We start from the raw sequence: 21,793 nt of genomic DNA, 5'->3' as shown, positions 1-21,793 counted from the left end.
TTTGTTCATATATATATTCTCCTAATGTACGATAATGACTTAAAGTATAATAACAAACCAACAGGGCAATCGGACGGACGAACAAGCGAACGAGCGAGCAACAATGCCCATCAGCAAACCATTATGGTATTACGTTATGGTGAACCGTCAAATTATACCAGATTGATCGATAGCACACCATCCTAACTCGTGCACAACTCACTCTCCCATTCACACACACATGCACACCAATGCACACCTACATCTATTCAGATCCTTATTTACATGATCCATACTTACTAATACTGGTTTTATTGAAAAACGACTCTCTAACTCTCTCTGCCGATAACCGACACACAACTTGGTGTGCATGTGTGTGCACATCACCCAACAGTTTACTGAGCTTCTTGCACTCTACATATAATCACCCGTTTATATCAAACAACAAAAAATAAAATGGTGGATTTGCTCCACCCCAGGCATCCCCAACTCCACATATACATGTATATATATATATATATATATATATATATATATATATATATATGCATATCAATAAATATGAAATATATTAAACTCACAGTGAATTTATTACAATAACTAAAAACGCGTAAATCACATATTAATTGATATTTTTAATTAAAACTTAGAGCACAATAAAAATATAATATTTTTTAATTATCAATAAAAATTTATTAAACACAAGTTTATCACATAAATCTTGTAATAAAAAGTAACACAAAAAGTTTAAATAAAATTCAATTACGCACACCACATTCAGTGTCGAGATTTGTGGGCGGGTTTTATTTAGTCGACACCCACGGGGCGTGACTATTCAAAATGGTGTGCATGAACTGTAGATCAGTAACTGAGTACTTGCTGTAAGTATATGAATTATTTTAGCACTTGTATTGAACTATATATTGCATCTCAGCTCAACTGAGTTAACTTGACTCCACTTTAGATCCTCTGCTTCTCGGGTGAAGTCACATCAGTCGCGACTACCAACTCGCGGGGGGCGTGGCCAGAAATAGTCCCCGCCCCTTTACGTGAACAAATCACGATTCGCGAACTGTAATCACTCGGGCATGAAAATCGCGTGGTCTGGGATGTTGGCGGCATGGGGAATGGTTCAGGTAGAGAGGGAACGAAATAATAAGAATAATTTTAAAAAAATCAGCGAGAGGAAAGGCGATGGAGATGCGCAAACGCTATGACTACTAACACACTACGCTCTTAATATCGTGGTTCTAAATATCGATATAGTTTCTCTGCCGGTAGAATCACGAGTACACGTTGTTGTTGTTGTTGTTGTTGTATGTTCGTTATCTTACATGCTCTTATCCACCTGTTATTAATTAAGTGTCATAATGACCCTTGTTTTTTTGTATTGATCACATTGGCAATAAAGTCAAGGCTGCCGAAACCCGATACCTTGTCTATTGTCACGGAAATACTCCTATAGATTCTATTTATTTATACTTTTGTGGGATAAATATTTAAAATATATGACAATGTGATGTTTATTTTTAACGACATGACATTTAAATTTTTTGCCGGCAATTAAAACTCAGTAGCGAGTGAGACGAAGCGTCATTGTGTCAGACAGTGTTGTGAAATTTTTCTACTACATGTGATTAGTTTACTTTATTACTGTACCAAGTAATTAGTGGTTTGTCATTAACGCAGTAAATATGTAAAGTAAAGGATCAAGAAAACAAAATGATATTTTTTGATAAGGATTGAAATTTTTTGAAATGCGACTTTCGAGTGCTTGGAGATTAGTGTGGGTGGATTTCGCGGTTCCTGTCCTGCAGACCTCGGCTAGCAGGAAATGCTCACTCTAATTGATGGGTTTTAATTTATTAGTATATATTGAGACAGGTAATTAATATGCCAAGACCATCGAGGGAATCGTACAATGGCGAGCAGAAGCCGCCGTATTCTTACATTTCATTGACGGCAATGGCTATTTGGTCATCGAAAGAAAAAATGCTGCCGCTTGCTGAAATTTATCGTTTTATTGCTGACCGTTTTCCGTATTATCGACGTGATACAAGACGGTGGCAAAATTCATTGCGTCATAATTTATCATTTAATGATTGTTTTATTAAGGTAATTTATTGATTAATTAAATTTTATTATCAGCTATTATTTAAATTGAGAAAAAAAATTTAACTACAAATGCTAAATAATAAAAATTTTTTTTTGAATTAATAATGATATTTTTTTAGATGATCTGAGTTTATGAGAATAAATTAATAAAATATTTATGTAAAAGTAAAATTACAAAGTTGTTATTAAATAATTGAGGCGGCTATTTATTCCCTCATTGACGATTCCGACATTTCATAATAAATAATTTCTCCAAGCAAAAGAACAGCCAAGTAAAACTTTTTTATTATATGATGCAATATATAATAATATAATGTCAAAGTTTGTATAATACAAGATATAAGTATCACCCCTTTCTTTCTCGGTGTCTTGTAAAGTGTCTCGTTGAAACGACAACGAGGACTCCGAGTCCCCCTCTGTCAGGGTTATAGCTCCATCAATAATTTTAATACTTACATGGTCATTTGTCTATAGTCTTGTTCACAAGACTGTTTGAAAAGTCCATCTACACTATCATTGCTCATTATTATATATAATTTTACTTTCAGTATTATATATTACATATATACATATTTATATTCATATCCATACATGGGCATATATGTTTCAAACTTTTTATTATTCAAAATTTTTAAAACAAGAATACATTATGGATAACTTTTGAATACTTTACCATTAATATATAAATGTATACATACATATATATTATATACAAAGGAAAAAGATTTTTTAGTGCGAAAAGTTTCTACTTGTCCCAAGAAATTTTTTGTATTACGGGGAGAAATTATTATTCTTTGAAATGTTATGGTGTCATACACTGAAAAAATATATATTTGAGCCGAAGATATCGTATATTTGGATATGGCCAAATAAATATTTAATTTTGAGAAAGACTTAATACAATTAAGCAATTTAATGGCGTGAAATAAATGATTTATTTGTGGTAAAGAAATGATCCAATTACTGTTACAAATAAATAAAGGCTTCAAACTTATGTATAGTATCATCAAATTTTCAAAAAATATTTGAAAAAAAGCCACAAATAAATTTATTTATTTGGGACAAATATTTCTTTTTTTCAGTGTAAAAAAAAACCGGAGTATGTTGGTCACCTAATCGAAATTTAAATGAACACATGCAAAAATTTCTATGGTTATAGTAAAATTGACAACAATTAGATCTCAAATCACTGTAACCATATACATGCAGAAAATTTTTGAGTAAAAATTACCTATAAAATTTGGAACTGTAAGAACATCTAGCCAGTAACTAAATTTTCACTATGGTAGTAGAAATTATACTTCATTTACATGCTATCAAGTAGTATATTTTACAATGTACATGGAAAAATTTGGATATTTACCAAAAATGCCTACATGTTTTCATGAAATTTTTTGGGTAATTTTTACTAAAAATTTTTCTGTATCGTGATTTTACTACGGTCATAGTAATTTTTACATGCTTATATAAATTTCCGTCAGGTGGCCAACATGCTATGGTTTTACTATGACACCATAGTAATTCAACAAAGAATAAATTTTTAGTGTCTGATTTAAAAATAAGATTTTCTTGGAGCGAGAAAAAATTTTTGGTCAAAAATGATTTTCTGCTTCAAGAAATTTTTATTGTGTAGATATAAAGAGAGTTTTTTTTATATATTTTATATAAGTCATAAAACGCTTAGCATATACTTAATTTAAATATTTTTTATCGCATAATCATAAAAGTGTTTATTTTAATTATTATATTTAATAATTATAATGATCAAAAGATTATTTTATTATAATATATATATATTAATAAAAATATATATGTATATGTATATATACGTAAATGGTTATTAATATTCGTAAAATATGAATGAAGAAATGACAGAATATATTAACATGAAACACAGATATAGCGTGATGAACAAGTCATGAAATTATCTTGTCATTTTAATGAGTCCGCGTGAGTTTTCATCGTGTTATTTCATGTGTACTATGTATGTGTATGTATAATATGTCTGGCACGCGAGCAAACTATTATAAAGATATACACTTGTCATTTAAGAACGGTATTTTTCTCAATTTTTACATATATTTATAATATTGTTATATTCAAAAGTCGTCAAATGTATTCATCCCATATGGCGCGCATGTCAATGTTATCATTTTATCTTTTTAAATATTAAAAGTTGTTGAGTTTTATTGAAAGTCTGATGTAGACAGCAACTGCTCGAGTCAACCCATCAAGTATTATTATGTTTATTTAATATATATATGAATATGAATATGAATATGAGTCTATATAAATACCGCACCGCACGTGCGGGATTATTAAAAGCGACGGTAATTACACATGGTCAATTGCAAAATGAGCAAGTGTTATGACAAGAAATTAAATGTCATGTTTAGATAATAAAGGCATTTAAATATATATAATAAAATGGGGTTAAATGAACATATTAATACAAAGTAATCATCAAATTTAATTGTAAAAATTTTAATAATTCATTTCATGTCTTCACTTACTAAAATTTTTTTTAACGACCCATTTTACCCTGCCTATTGTAATATATTGAAAACAAAATAGATGAAAAAACTTTAGTTGTTTTTTTTTTATATAAAAGGTGAGAAAACTTTTAAGTAGACATCTGCGTCATATCATGTCTGTTAGTTGTCGAAAAGTTTACCGCTCAAGTGAACGCACGCTCACGAAATCCTTTCGTGTATAATTCAACAGAACATACATTAAAAGACAGATAGATTTGTTTTTTTTTTTTTTTACGAAAATTTGAAACTAACACGAAAAAAAAAAAAATGAACAGGTGACTAAAGAATGTCAATAAAATTAATATATTTATTTGTGTTTAAATTGAAGGTCCCGCGAAATCCTCACACTCCAGGAAAAGGCGCATACTGGGCCCTGCATCCTGCAGCCTTATCAATGTTCGAAAACGGGTCCTACCTCCGACGTCGTAAGCGATTCAAGCTTCCAAAATCCGCCAAAGAAGAGAGCAAAGTTCTGGCTGAAACGGCAGCGAGATTGGCATCAACGAATTCCCTCGGATCTGAATGTTCCCCAGCTATTAATCACTTTTCTCCATCGCATCATCAATCTAGCTATCATCACGACAATCTTCACCTCTATCAAGATCAAAATTTTGCATTAACTCAACGGCAGTTAGATTTTCTTAATTTCACATCAATAACCGGTCTCTCCTCAATTAATAAAGACGATGATAACACATCTAGACGTCATCACAATAACGCAATAATGACCAGTGATGGCCAGCTATCATGTTCGATCGACGGATTATCCTCGTCATCAAACAATACCCGTGATTCAATAGAAAGTGAGACACGAGTGATGATCAAAAAACCAAAACCACTCGTTTCAGCTGGTAAATCATTCAATATTGAAAGTATCATCAAGACCAGTAGCCCGACAAGCGAACAACGACCCTCTAGGTAACATCTACTTTCGTTAACAACCAGTTAGCAAAATGTCACTGAGTTATATTGGACAGTAATCCGCGTCGTTACCCTCCGATGACTAAGTGCATGTACTTTAAGTCCTTGTATGGATGTCGATGTGAATATGGATGTAGATGAATGATAGGGGAAAATATTATATATGTACACATATGTATATGTATTTGCTTATATGTATGTATAATAACATAATATGATATATAATACAATACAATACAATGCTTACACATGTAATATCAGTCTCATATTTGTATATATATATATAGTTACATATACCAATCAACTTTTTCGCATGACACACTAGCGTGACATATTATATTATTATTCCATAATAACATACGCTGACAACTAATAACCAAAATTATACACCCGAGTTTTGAGGAAAACTTTTAAAACAAAATTTATTATTTCATGGTTTCAGATGTTTGGATCTAGAAGTGGACCCGGTGAACCAGGACATTGTGAGCCCAACTCAAAGTCTTTTGCCCTGGCACTCAAATTTATATCCGGGATTAAGTCCCTTGGGAAACTATTCCCTAAACCAGGCGGCGGCTTTCTACGCAACGGCACTCGCTACTGCTAATTTGTTTGCTCTGCATCCTGGGTACCAGGCCACGAAGGCTTCTCTGGCTGAGACTATGGTCAATTCATCTCTGTATAATTTTTATCCTGGGCTTCCTAGCCTCCTGAGACTCGAGCCAACTGTGGGCATGGCCCAGGATTTTGGAGCACCGACTCTGAGTCTTCCTGCACTTGCGATGCCGCCGAGTGAAGAAAATTCACGGGTGGAAATTCGCGAAATAAACCCGTACAGTGGTGAAGATAGTTCTAAAGCTAGAGATTTAAACTCGTGATTGTTTTTTTAAATTTATTTCTTGTGTTGTTAATTGTTATAAATATAATTTGTTATAAATAAAGAGTATGTAAGTCTGCAAGATTGTAATGAGTAATGAGTAATGAGACTTATTTACAATAGCTGTGTACTTTTTTTCAGCAAGATGGTTCTGTAATAAAATAAAAGATCTCTGTATAGACTCATTTTGTTGAAGAGTTGAATTTTTTATTTGCGATGTGAGGATCGTAAAAAAATTGATGGAAGTAAATTTGCGTAGAAAGGAGTCTAAATAATAATATGTATTGCCAAAGTGCATGTGTAGCATCCTGTACATAATAAACAAGTATGAAAAAATAAATAATAAAAAATAAAAGTGTTGTCTTATGTTACAATAGATCCATATATATGTAAGCCGCGATATCAATTATCGTTAGTTAGCTGCTAAATCACCGGATGGTAAGATCGTAAAAACCGCGAGCGGGCCTTTAATGACGATTGTTTCTCTCTTTGTATTTTTTACTCCTTTTCAATGTACTCTTTTATACAACTGCTTCGAGTGTGCAAGTTTTTAAATTCAATTTTTTTATTATCGTCGAGCGTTGAGGTGTTTTTTTATGGACGACGTTAGAAACTTATGAATTTGCATACGGATTATTTTAAATTTAAACAAAATTTATTATTTTTTTTATTGTACGATAGGGGTAACCTTGCACAGTGAATTACTAAAGAGAATTTATCGCGGTAGAAATTATTTAAAGTTTAATCTTTTTTTAATAAATATTAATTGCATGTAGTAAATTTGGGGTTTTTATTTTGGGAATTTGGGGTTTGGAAATTTATTGTGAAAAATCGGAAGTAAATTCGGATTTTATTTCAATCAGAATCCACTCTATCACTCAGAGTGCTGTAGTTTAAAAAAAATCACTCCGCATACGGAGTCAATAGGGAGTTTGTTTTTTCAGCGAAGTAATTTTGGAGCGATCTGGATTTTATTTAAATCTCCGATTTAGAGTTTTAATATTCAAACTCCGTTTTGAAGTAAATTTGACTCCAAACCAGAGTTTCGATATTAAATTAAACTCCCCTTTGGAGTGAACTTTACTCCGAGGGCATCAAATAAATAAATATTTGCTCCACATTCACTCCAAATTAAAACCGGGTTCATTCCGTAATTTTTTTTACACTGGAAAAATTTTTTAAATGAAAAAGATCCGTACTGTCAAATTGTTATAAAAATATATTTTCATTGTTTTATTTATGACCATCATCATTTATCTGTGTACTTTTATACCAATTCTAAGGAAGTCATACAGTCGGTTATAAAAGAAACTTTGCGGTAAACAATCTAATAAAAGTATATCTGAATATTTTACTTTTCTTGGTAAAATTCTTAGCAAACTTGATAGTTTTCAGAGTATAAATAAAAGATACAAAAAATTCTTGAAAATTTTAAAATAGTTAGAAAACAAATTTCTGAGTTGCTGAGCAATTTTTATCATAAATGTTTTTCTCAAGTAATTCAAATTTTGAAAAAAAAAAATCAAATTGAAAAAAACCAATTGAGTCAGAAAATTTTCCTCATAAAAAAAATAAAAATTTCAAATTTGATAGATATAATAATATATATTAAAAATAATTATATATAAATTTTGATAGATAATATAGAAGTATTTTTTATTATCGATTATTTGATTAAAAAAAATTTTGCCGTCTTAAAATATAAAAATTCATTGATAATCTTGAAATAAATAATTTATAAGGAGGGTAATATATAAACAAGATATAGTTGAGTTATTTTGATTTTATTGGCATTTATATGACCGTAAACGCAGCAACCTGTATATATATATATATGTACATATATACAGAGACACGGACGATAAAATGAAAATTGATAAGGTTGAAGTTAAAAAGAATTTAAAAAGTAAATTATCCTGGGATGGTTATTACTCGTATACTCGTCGGTTGAAATTGAAGATAATGGGACGGTTTGATCGAGTGGAGGCGCAAAAAATTAAAGCGTCACCTCGTCCAGAGGGCACATAAGTGAATGGGAAATAAAATTAATAAAAGAAAATAAATAAAGTTTGGTGAGAAAAATAAAATACGAATTGAGGATATAGAGTAGAGTAAGTAAAAAAGTGCACGTGAAAGCAGACGACGTAATATCTATTAAATTATTCACAGCCAGTTACCAGCTCGTCAGTGAGACCCGCCTCTCTTCAGTTTTTGTCCACGGTCGTATCCATTTGCCACTCGTTTGTCAAGAGGGCTCTTTTCTCGTTACTTTAAATACTTTTTTTCCTTACAAATATTAAATACATATATATGTTTCTATATCTTTTACGTACTCTACATACTGATAAGTTTTTTAACACGCGATAATAATATTTTACTGCATTTCAATTTTAGTAAAAAAATAATTAATTTTTTTTATTAAATAATAATATCGTGTTTGGAATAATAGACAAACGCGAAAAAGTGTTTTACGATTTAACCGCAAAACTAAGTGTATTATGAAATAAATAAACGTCGCTTATCAGAAAAAGTTCTGAATAGGGGGATTGATACAAAAGCTAAATCGATATATTTTTTTAGCCGAGCCACTCGTTGAACCGTAAAACCGAACAGATAAGCTTCGCGCTTTCCGATCGCTAAATTTATATTGACTATCGACATTCAAGCAAACTTTTGCGGTAATAAAAAAATAATTGTCAGAAAAGGCGCTGGATGCTCATCCGGAACTCGTGGGAGCCATGGATTTTTTTTTTTTATTCTCTTTTTTTTGAATAAGTCAATCCAAATTGATTTAATAATATTTTTAGGAAATTTATCGCTTCAATTGTTGCAAAGTTATTGCATCAAGATTTTCACCCCCGAGTGCACGTAGTGAAGAGAAAGGGAGCATACATTTGCCTAAAGAGTTCTAGTAATTTTTTCATCGGTAGTAATCAGAATTTCGCACTAATACAATTTTTTTAAACAGTAATTTAAGATCAGGTAAAATTTATTGAATTATTGTTGAAAACAAATTTTTTTACTTTTTAAATATTCACGACACGGAAATTTTGAAATTATTCGTTTTTTCTAATTCGTCGCTTTTTTTTTTTTAGATAATTTGGAGTTTGGTAATAATCAGACAACAGTTCAAGTTGCAATGTATGACTGTTTTTTTGGTAATCAAACTGTATAAAAGTATAATAAAAAATTATTAATAGCAAGTGCTCATATATTATGTATTAGCTATTAAAACTTAGTGGAATTTTTTTCACTGTTTACGTCCAGTATTATTTAGCCTGTCCATAATAGAACATTTTTTAAAACTTAAATTAAAATTAATTTTCGAAAAATTTTTCAGAATCATGAGAATATTTTAGTTTTCCAAAAAAAGTCATCAAAAAAATTTGATTACCAAAAAAAATTTTTTTTTTGTCGTAAAATTTTTGTAAATTTTTTTTAAGTGAAAAAATTAATTTAATAATAAGTAAAAAAAAAACAACAACTGAAATTACAAAAAAAAAAAAAAAAAAAAAAAATAATAAAGAGAATTAAAGTGAAAAAAAAAGCACACAGATGTAGTTTAAACTGGTATCATTAGTAATCCTCAATCCTTCATAATTCTGACACGGTAATTCATAGTTTCACTGCAATAGTGACATTAATTCAATCGACGAGGTCTCGTCAAGCAGTTGATTGTACGCCCGTTGGCATTTTAATTCGTCTTGGATGCCGAGGATGCTCGACGCGGACTATAACAACCATACAACACACCATACTTACTTACTCTTTCTTTATATAACGTGTGGTGTGTGATAGTGGTGTCTTGGTTGCACAGACCAAGACACCGACTGCAGCTTCTGCTGTTGATGATGCCGTGTCTTGTAAAATTAGTTTAATATCTCACACGTATATTTCAAGAGTAAATTGAACTGATGCGCTGTGCGCTCTGAGACATACATAACAATGTACAATAACAATAATATTAATAATAATAATATTAACAACACAAGCTGTGGATAAACGCTCTGGTGAGATGCCGCGTACATCAGATAGAGAGAAGCCGAAGAAACGCGAAGAGACGGCAAGTTGGTGATGGCCGTTGTTCATTTAGCGATTCGCCACGCGCTCAGGGTGCCTCCGGCGGATCCTCATCGCGATATATTCCTATATATACTGTATTCTATTCACCAATACCATAAAGAGTAAGTTAACTCTCTGCAAGTATTCTCTTATTCTGCTCACCATTCACTCATCTCATCCCAATTTCATTTCTATTTACTTCCCCCCACGAGGATATTAAATTAAAGAAAGTCTCATCTATAATATCGCACAGAACATCGTGGCATGTATATATATTGAAGCTGATGAGACTTTATAAATGCATTTAGGGTAACTGTGAAATTGATGATCCGACAAAAACGAGTCAACTTACTACCCTCTGCTCAGCTCATCGGTATTTTCTTTATATATATTTAACAAGCTTGAAATATTCCCTGAGAAAATAATAAAAAACATTAATATATATTTATTTCGACAGACCACCGTGCTCGGTGTATTGTTTGTGTCTTGTTATTTAATGTGTTATGATGTGGCAAATTGTCTTCTATAGAAACTTAAATATGTTTTACTTTTTTAATTCATTGTTGTTAATAAATTAACTTATTATTTTATCTTCAGATAATTAAATTTTTTTTGCACTATTTTCTTGTGAGATTTATTTTAATAATTTATAGAAAGAGGGGGTAAAATGGACTACTAAAAAAAATTTGTTTAAATTCGGATTTTGGATTTTATTTATAAATCCACATTTACTTCTATTCTTTTAATATTAAAATAAACTCCGTTTCGAAGTAAATTTAACTCCAAGATGATTAAATAAATAAACAGTCACTCGATCCACATTTACTCCGAATTCAGTCCAAATTTGAATCCCATTCACTCTACAAATTTTTTACAAATTATTTAGAAGAAAAATTGAAAACAATTTCATGTCAATTTTAGATTTAAAAATTTTAGATGGACCAATTTACCCCATGAGATTAATTTTGCCCATTATTCCTCTTCTTAGAATTATTTTTTGAAAATGAATTTAATTTTGTAATTAAAAAAATGAAAAAAATTGTTATAGAAAATAATAAGTGAACTATAAATATATATACAATTATATATATTAGTAAAAAATAATTTATATGAAATATCAATTCCCAGAAAGACTTTGAAGGAATTTAAAAAAGTAACGAATTACTGGGGAATATTATAAAGATTATTGGTGTGAATTTAACAGACAAAGTGAAGGGAAACAATCAATTATAAACAGTTCGGCTCAAGTTGGCAAAGAGCACGCGCGAAACAAGAGTCGGCTTTTAGAACAAGACAAAAAATAACAATGTACAAAAAATAAAATAACGACGATAATAACAACAACAATAATAATAAATGAGATAGAGAATCGAAAGTCAATGATCGACGTGGGTACGCGGGAATATCGGCTCGAGCGTATCCGTGACAAAACGAATTGCGATTCTCCTTCTCACACACGATTCCGAATAATCCACAGGACTCGTCAAAGAAGTAACAGCGGCCAAAAATAAAATAATTATTTTTTCTTAAAGCTGATTCTTTCGCGATTAAAAATATTAATATTGTAATTATGTAATCCCGCCTGTAATAAATTAAATAACAAAAATGTCATTCTGTAAGTATAATATTACACGTTAAATCTTATTTAATATCATTATAAAATTTAATGTGCAAGTAATATAAAATTCTTTTACCTCAAGTCTTAAGATTTTCAACCGATCTCAGCGACCAAGCGGCACGAACAGAATAAATTAATAAGCGGACGAATTAATTATATCAAAACACGTAGTAAGCTTAATGTATATACATATATATGTACAACACATGTATGGGTATGGATTTATTCCGAGTTTGGATCAAGCTTAGGAGCAAAAAGCAAAGGAGCCCTCATCAGCCTTGGATAACGATCATAATATAAGAACTAATTTTAATACGTACACAGTATTTACTTTCACGGTGTACTGTAGTATGTACATATATAGGAGGACGTATATATGTGATGTAAAGTGCCTACTATTTAAATGACCACAAGTCTTGTGTATGGAATGTACATCATTGTATAAATACACCGAGACTAACACTAAAACATCTGAAGGCGCGCGTCTAATTTAGTGCTACCAAACATGCACATTATTTGCATAATTACACGGCTTGATAAACACTCGTTTCTGTTTTCCTGGAGCCTAGTATGTGTATATATGTATATTGTATATACACGCCGAGAGTACGGACGCGATTATTTTCTGGCTTCGTGTCCGGCAAAACTGCCGGGTCCCTAAAACCGATATTTTATATTACTGTGCGAAGAATGAGTGGGAAAATTTAGGGGTGAGTTTGTGTAGATGTCTAAAGTTTCGTGATTTAATTACGCGATGCGACAATATTAAGTTTTTATTAAAGTTTAATTTTAATTTGCTTATCAAGCTAACAGGTGTTTTGAAAAAAATAAAATGTTTTTTAAATGTTATTTTTTTATAAAGGAAAATTGAAATTTTGATAAAACTTTTAGAATTTAATTTTTCATCATATTTTCGAATTTTTATTTTTATCAAATTTTTAGAATTTAATTTTTCTTCAAATTTTTGAATTTCCATTTTTTATCCAATTTTTGAAATTTTATTTTTTATCAAATTTTTAGAATTTAATTTTTCATAAAATTTTTGAATTTTTACTTTTTATCAAATTTTTATGATTTAATTTTTCATAAAATTTTTGAATTTTTATTTTTTATCGAATTTTCGGGATTTGATTTTTCATAAAATTTTTAAATTTTCATTATTTATCCAATTTTAAAAATTTTATTTTTTATCAAAAATTAGAATTTGATTTTTCTTCAAATTTTGAAATTTTGAGGTCTTAGTAATATTTTTGATTTTTTTTTATAATGAAATTTTGAGCTCGAAGACAGTGAAACATTTTAGGACTGATTTGTAAAGTAAAAAAATTAAAAAATTTAATATTTAAAATTTCAAAAAATTCGACTTTTATTTTCCGGACATTTAATTAAAATTCAAACTTTAATGGTTGCGGGCCTGTATGTGCGGAAACGTGATAAAATCCATAAAAATCCAACTAATAAATATAATTTGTTCTTTTATTACCTTGAATTTAAGCCTTATTAAAATCATTGATGTTTAATTATCATTAATTAACTTAATTAATTTTTTTTATTCATTAAAAGCCCAGTAACGCCACCCGAGCTCAGCAATTAAAATTTAAAGAATCCGCATGACTGATAAAGTTGTGAAAAGCAAATTAAAAAAAAACCTCTTTCAAATTAGTCCAATAAAATTAAATGTAATTAAAAAAATTCAAAAAAATTTTTTGTTTAGATTCACACTAATGTCCGTTGGTTGGTTTGGTCACGGATGCTTGCGTGTAAATGTCTACTGTGCATATGCAGCAACAGATAAAGCTCTAGATATGATAAAACGAGAGTAAGAAAGAGACTGCTGATGATATAGAGAAAGAATAAGAGCATCTTGATTAATTACTTCAAAAAGGGCTCGGGCGAGTCGAAGGAAGCAAAGAAGACAAATTGCTGTATATCTTGCGTGGTTAAACTAAACGCATATCGACGCCCGGATGGGGCGTCAACTAGAAACCCCAACCAGGGATGTTATTTAGCAACCAGTTAATGCTCAAACCAGTACACAGTAGCATCCAGCAGTGCAATACTCACTCGCATTATCCACGGTACTTTTTTTAAATTAACGCTAAAATAAAAAACCGCGCACTATTATTATTATTATTTTTTTTTTCTTCTTCTTCTTCTAATACGCAAACGAGCGCGTTCAACATCTGCCGCCAGTTAAAAACATCCTTCTCTAATGCATCTCTAATAGTCGTTTAACTTTTTCTCCCTACTTTGTAGAAACGTTTAAATATTAACGTGTAAAATTACATTGTGCATTGAGCCCCACATAGAATCTAAAGTAAATTAAAAGAAGGGCAGAAAAAAAATATACTTTTTAACTGTAGTGAGGAAAATTGCTGACGATCATCGACTTGTCGCCGATTGACAATGTAATGCCGGCAATATAATAAGGGAAAATATTCTATGAAGTTTAATGGTATCTTTTTAACAGACCGTGTAAAATGATGCGTGGAAGGTAATATTGGTTATACATACGGCTGGTTTATTGTGGTAGTAAATGTTTTTTTTTTTTGTTGTTGTATAATATGACACAACAACGAAAATAATAATATGACGCGACTAACAAGTATGGAGCAGAACAGAAAACTACAAACTAATGTCTAAGGGGAAATAAATGTCGTTTGATATAAAAACGTTGACCTTCGGCGATTAGTTAGATATATGTGTATATGTATATAGTAGTAATTGGATACAGTAGTTTTATAACAACTTGCCGCGCATGATGTTAAGTTGATAATCAATTAGATGTTATAGACGAGGTATTGTTATAAAATAAAATTAAAAAGTATGATTCTGCGGTTTATAATGTTGATAAGTAAGGATAAAAAAAGTAAAATGGTCGTTAAATAAAGTTGGGTAGAATTTATTTGTTGGAATAATGATAATAACGGGAGGCAAGAGTATGAGTGAGTGAATAAAATAAAATAAAAAGTTGGTAATAATAATAATGAATAATGAAAAGAATTATGAAGTAGCCGTGAGTTAGACAGGAGAAAAGTTGCCGTGGAGAGGCTCGGTATGCTTGTAGTAATACTAGTAATCAAGCTGGTAAAGCCGTAATGTTTATACTATACGTTACACGGAGATTCACAGTACTCATCTCTGGCAGGGTTATACGGCGGATGGATGCCGAGAAGGTAAGATGAAATTAAAGAGTTGTCGTTGTTAGAACCCACGCTATACTAGTATAATTGCTCGCTGCGTGCAGGCTGAGGTGCCAGTAGTTTAGCGGATGGAAGTTGATCTTCATTTTCTCACAGGAAAATTAACTTCCCACCACGCCTTGGAATCTAAAGATGTTGATGTTGTTGTCATCGCGGTGAGAGCTGTGGGATTGTTTTATTGTTTCTCGGCTTTTTAATCAGTATTTTTAGTGGTAAACACTTTAATTATTTTTTATTTTTTAAAATTTAAGACTGAGTCGCTTGTGAATTCATTCTTTATTATTGTTTTCGGAAATTTTTAGTTAATTTAATATTTATTGTTGTTTAATGGGAAATTTTTCTACTGACAATTTTTATATTTTTTTTTTTCTTAACAGAGTAGCCAATTTTTATTGAAGTAATAAACTTTTATTATTTTTATTATAAATTTTTAAACGAATTTTAAATATTTTCAATCATGGATACGTTAATTAAGAGAGACCGCAACCTAATGAACACGGGGAAAAAAGAAATTTCTTAGAAATTTAATGAAAAAATTTTTCTATGGGAAAATTATGATGAATTTTTTTGGAAATACATAAAAAAAATCCAATGTTCAAAGAGACAAAAAAAAATTAGTCACTTTATTTTTTATTAAAATCCAAATTTGAAAAATGATTTCCGAGTGATCTAGATTTTATTTAAATCTCCATTCATTTCGATTCGGAGTTTTAATTAAATAAACTTCTTATAGAAGTCAATTTCACTCCGAAGTAGATTTTCAATATTAAACTTCCCTTTGGAGTGAATTTAACTCCAAGGATCCACTCCATATTTACTTCGCTAATTTTTTACAGTATATGATAATAAATTTATATAAATGTTAATTTATTAATGATAAAAAAAAATGAAATTTATAAATTTAAAAAATTCGCCGTATTAAATAATAAAAATAATGTAGTAAGTAAATTCATTTAAATTCACAAACTTATATTTAGCATCAATTGGCATCGTCATGATTTCAGTTATCAACATTTTCCCACAGGAAGTTATAGAGAGCACAGCACACTTTTCCCATAATGAATTGAGCATACATAAGAAACAGGGCGGTTTGTACTCACTCACGGAGAGCAACTATTTTTTAAAAAAAAAACGTAACAATGCCCAGAGAAACATCGGGCTCAAATGCATAATTCTATGCTGACAATTAAGCTTCCGCGTTCTCCATATAATATATATAATATCATCATCAAAGATACAAATATAATTATAAAGATAATTACAATAATAGTATCTGTACAAAATGCGTACGATTTTCCGGAAGCTAAACGAGAACAACGACCTTCTACATTGTCAAGCAATAATTTGCTTACAATGTTTATGAAAAATCACATGAATTAACTATTTTTTCTATTTAAAAATCATCAGGCATACTAAACTCAAGATCTGCCAAGCGTTTCAGCTTTAATATATCAGTTTATAATAACGTCTATGCCGACTAACTATTTTTACAGCAACATTGTATCAGCCAGCAAACAACTATATAATTTAGTGACAAATACAGTGTCCAGAGTGGACATTATTACTCTAATGATAACCAATAACCATAAATAACGTATGATAACCAGCAATCGTTAGCTTTTACAATGTTCCGACAAAGCGCATAACGTTTCCAAAGGGTTTGTCCTCTAAAGTATTAATATCACCGGATATGTCTTTTTAATCATGAGCATTTGCATATTCGGTTATATATAACAACCCTTCAATTATTTTATCTATCACATATGTTTTTTTTTTTTTAATACATATATATATTTTTCATTATTATTTTCATCGCATAGTCATTACGCTATAGTTAACTTGAATGTATTGGCGAATTGCTATGTCTGGCAAAAATATATTTTATTATCAACTAGATACAATATGCATAGAATATATTTATTTATGAATAATGGAATCTTGTAATTACATGGGACTGTTTTTTTTATTTTTCATTTTTTTTTTTTTTTTGTTATTTAAAAAACATGTGACTTATTTGGATATATGTATAGGTACCTGATGCTAATTCACCATATACTTAACACCCTCTTGAACAATATTCAAAATGTATTGACAGTAAAGAAGGCCGAGGAGCCTTCTCTGTATACCAGGTGTATAACAAAACCAATTGACAAACAGAAAATATTCTGGACAATAGAAAGAGTGACCACATCCTTGCTGCACGCAATTTCATTGTCGTCGGGTTGTTGGTTAGTACGTATTTTTTTTATTTTATTATTATATCGTTTTTATATTTTTTTGTGTATATAATATAGCATATAAATACAAATATATATATAGATATAATATATATGAATGTATGAGCTTCGACGATGCACGACAGCTTGAAGTTTTGGTATAATATTTTATTGATGTTGAACCAACGGCCTTTATAACGCAAAATAATAATACAAAGGCAATAATATATCAAGATATATGTGTATATATGTGTGGATGTGTTTATATGTTTTGAAGAAGTTTGGCATAAACACACTTTGCCGGAAGCGACGGAACCACTTCCGATAGTATTATTTTTTGACAACATCTTGTTACATTTTATAGCTCGCATGTTTATCAAATATATATTGACTGAGAAGACTCGCGTGAAGATATTTCTCAAGACTTTGTTGCACTGGTACAGATGAGACAGACTTCTGATATTTTTTTTTATTTTTTTGGCGTCGAGGATAATAACTTTTTGACAGGACTCTGAGATTCTTTGAGATTCGGATAATATTGCGGATGGCTGTGGTCGCACGCAATCTTTGGAAATTTGTTTTTGAATTATGTATATATATAATAGATGTTTGTCTAATGTATATAAATAACTCGTGTGAAGAAAAAAAAATAATAATAAATTTAACTGCGGTGGCATCCATTTTATCTTGGATGCAAATTTATATTTTTAGTAATATAAAAAATATATGTTGCGAATTACGTCATAAATTTTACGAGAACCATATAAATATGAGTTTCTCATTTTATGATATTTATTATTATTATCATATATTTATGAAAATAAATTGTTTTGTTTTCATGTGACTGCTGTTAATATGTTGTAAATATTGAATAGACATTTAATGCAGTCATCCATCATATGATTGCTTGATAATTCACCTCCAGATGATCGTGATCAACGGCACTAATAATCAGTGGAATCGGGGCATAAATATTTCGTGGATTCACGCCGAAGATGCCTTGAACCGGTGCGAGTGTTCTTATATCATGCGATGTATTTATATATTCCTTGAGCACATTCGAGGGATGACTGATGCAGCTGATGCGATATAAATATAAATATAAATATAAATGTAAATATAAATATAAATATATAATATCAATTTAATTATTTATTAGTTAGCTGTTGTTATGAATGCTCTCAACCGCGGGATGCTTAATAATCGAGATCAGCAATGAACACAGTGTGTTTTATTATTATTATTATTGTTATTATTATTATTATTATACTATAAAAACTTTGCAGAGTGAACGAGGATCGTATCCAGAGTGAATTTTTTTTTCTTCTTCGTACTCGGAGTCATTTTTAGAAAAACTTTAGAATTCTGATAAGTTACAGAATGAATTTGAATGAAATAAAATTTAAATTTCCCGCTAAAAAATTAAAAATTTTCAAAAATTCGGCAAGTTATTTTTACTGTATTATTATTTTTTTTTCTATTATATTTTGCATTGTGCATGGTCATGTTGTTTATATTTTTAGCAAGATGACCCATTCAATAAATTTTGATGTCGATCTGGGTTCAATTTCTGAACTAAACCATCACTATTTTTTCTCGGTTTCATTCTATACACTGTAAAAAATTGGGAGTGAATTTGGAGTGTACGGATTTTATTTAAATCTGAATTTACTCCGTCACTTGGAGTTTCGGAGTTTAAAAAAAAATCACTGTGCAAACGGAGTAAATCAAGACTGATTTTTTAGTGAAGTATTTTCGGAGTGATCTGGATTTTATTTAAGTCCGCATTTACTCCACTACTTTACTGCAGTAATATTGAATTTACTCATAAAAAATAATTATTTAAAAATGGCGTAATTGATTTATAAAATAACAGAGTAAAAGTATGAGTGTGTGGATATGCAATGCTGAGAATTTTGTACGATAAAAATGTACGGATATCAAGGTGACTTAAATTCAAAAAATAATAATTATAATAATAACAAGTGTGTATAAATTTGTATGTAATGTCAAGAATTGTCGATGAGTGATTTTTAAATGCACGTAGAGACTACACTGAGGAGTAATATTTGTTGCGTGCGAATGATTACAGAGAGTTGAGAATTCTACCGACGAGTACAATTACTCATAAGGTATTCACATATATCTCAGCTACTGTTTTACGAGTTGGTATAAATGTATACAAGTATGCTCATATCATACGGTTGTCGGCGATGAAAGCTTGCACGCTGCTACTGGTTTATTATAATATCAAATAATTAAATTAATCGTGCCAAAACATGTCGAGTACTAATGAAATTTATAATTTCATTTCTTTATTAATATTAAATATATAGAATTAATTACCTAAGTGCATTATTATTCGGTCATATTTTTTAATTTATACATAATTAAATTCTTTGCTTATTTATTATTTAAGAGACGATCAAACATTCGGCCATTCGGCAGCGTGCAAGTAATAATTTTTTATGATAATAGTTAACGTTAATAATACGATAATTGGCATTAATGACTAATTAAAATCATTATTAATTTTAAATATGTAAACGGTAATTTTATATTTTTCGCGGGAAATTTTAATAAGGGATTAAAAAAAAATTTATAAATAATTTGAATAATTTTTTGAAGTATAAAATTTCAGGCTGCAATGAAAATAAAAATTTTATTAAGACTAGAAATTTTTTCTCACTCGAAAAATTTTCGATTTCAATTTATAATTCAAAAAATTCCTCAGGGTAAGTAAAAGATTTTCGCGCCAAAAAATTTTAAATTAATTTAAATATCGATTGAAAATAAATTAATTGAATTTAATTATCTATTAAAAATTTATGCTTGATAGTCTAATAAATTGATTATTAAGTATTAAAACATATAAATGTATACACTTATATAGCATTTATTTTAATTACCAAAGAGAAGAGAAAGTGAAAATATGAATTATGAATAAAATAAATCCGTTTGATAAAATTTTATTGATTTAAATTATATTAATAAGTTGTTTTGAATTGAATATGACTATTGGTAATTTGAAATATACATAAGTCATTACTATTCGATAGTAAATAGAAAGTCGGAAATGATTGATAATAGTAATATTATAATTTATTAATATTTATGTGAGCTGAATATATTCTTTTTAAACAATTAAAAAAAGGGTGGATGATTACGGTGGTTTTTGTAGGTGTGAAAAACTAATTTTTGGAGGTGTAAGAGGCAAATTACTTGAGAGTAAAAGGAATAACACGACGAGAGTGTGTAGGAACAGAGAAAGCCCGTAGGCCCCTATAGATAGCAGACTGACGGTCACTAATCGTGAGCAGGCGGAAAACAAGCGCGATGAGTTGCCGGTTTTGCGGGTGTGTATGTATTTATATATAGATATATATTATGTTTTGAATGATCTACCTGTTAGTTTGAAGAAATATATGTATACAAAACAAGATAACGTGATACAACTCATTGGCTGGTTGGCTCTTGGCAGCGGGGGGCTCAGATGCTCGGATAAGATGAAATGCATTTTAAGTCTTTGATTTCTTGCACTATCCCTGCGATTGTGTAGCTGAAAAAAATTTGAATTAATGTTAAAAATAAAAAAATATATATAATAAAATGTAATTGACGATAAACTAATGTCTTTTTTGTTGTGTAACTTTTTTTTTCATAGTTATGATCTATTGAACAAGCGGGAAATTATATAAGAATAATAATAATTGAATAATTATTAATTAATCATGCAATTACTTTAATGTAAACAGTATTATTTTAATGAAAATAAGTTATTATATAGAAATTATCGCATGCGCATAAATTGTTATTAATTTTTTTACTTGAAATTAATTTAATAATCAGTTTAATTTAAAATTATATCATTTAATCTGTACCTTGAAATAGTTACTGAGGATTAGTCATCAAATTAATTAATTTATAAGATAGAAATTATAATTTTCGAGGTTAGAGTCTTTGAAATAAATATTAGTAATTTTTTTCGACGTTCAGGTTATGAATGGATTATATACTTGATATTGATTAATTAATTAGTAAATAATTATTATTACGAAAGACAATTATTTTTAAATAAATTTTTTTTCTAACATCGCCATCTTTTTTGATACTTTCAACGGATGAAATGAGAATGCAACTAATCGGTGTTCACTTCTGGGGTTTAACTGCTCGACTTAGCGCGCGAAAATTAAAAACTGTCATGTGACCAACTGGGAATCGTCAAATTTCAATGTGAATATGAGCCAAGTAAGCGGAAAAAAATTTAAATA

General features: G+C 29.7%; 1 protein-coding gene and 1 long non-coding RNA gene across 2 annotated transcripts in view; one reads left to right on the top strand and one right to left on the bottom strand.

Annotated features, from left to right (window-relative positions):
- The window catches only part of LOC128667258 (uncharacterized), a 50,384-nt gene extending 28,863 nt beyond the window's left edge, over positions 1–21,521 (bottom strand). The window contains exons 1-2 of the long non-coding RNA XR_008403438.1: positions 21,404–21,521; positions 20,928–21,081 (exon numbers count right to left, since the gene is read on the bottom strand). This is a non-coding gene — a long non-coding RNA (uncharacterized LOC128667258). The remainder of the gene's footprint in view (positions 1–20,927; positions 21,082–21,403) is intronic.
- On the top strand, positions 1,202–6,765 carry LOC103576527 (fork head domain-containing protein FD4). Its single transcript, XM_008556777.1, has 3 exons — positions 1,202–2,094; positions 4,957–5,546; positions 5,992–6,765. The coding sequence occupies exons 1-3, from the start codon at positions 1,873–1,875 to the stop codon at positions 6,422–6,424; spliced, it is 1,245 nt and encodes a 414-aa protein (XP_008554999.1). The 5' UTR covers positions 1,202–1,872; the 3' UTR covers positions 6,425–6,765.
- Positions 21,522–21,793: the final 272 nt, after the last annotated feature.

This window comes from Microplitis demolitor, chromosome 3 (genome assembly GCF_026212275.2).
Source record: "Microplitis demolitor isolate Queensland-Clemson2020A chromosome 3, iyMicDemo2.1a, whole genome shotgun sequence".
Classification (NCBI taxonomy): Eukaryota; Metazoa; Arthropoda; class Insecta; order Hymenoptera; family Braconidae; genus Microplitis; species Microplitis demolitor.
Note: the sequence above shows the minus strand (reverse complement) of the source record. Positions and strands in the feature narration are given on the sequence as shown.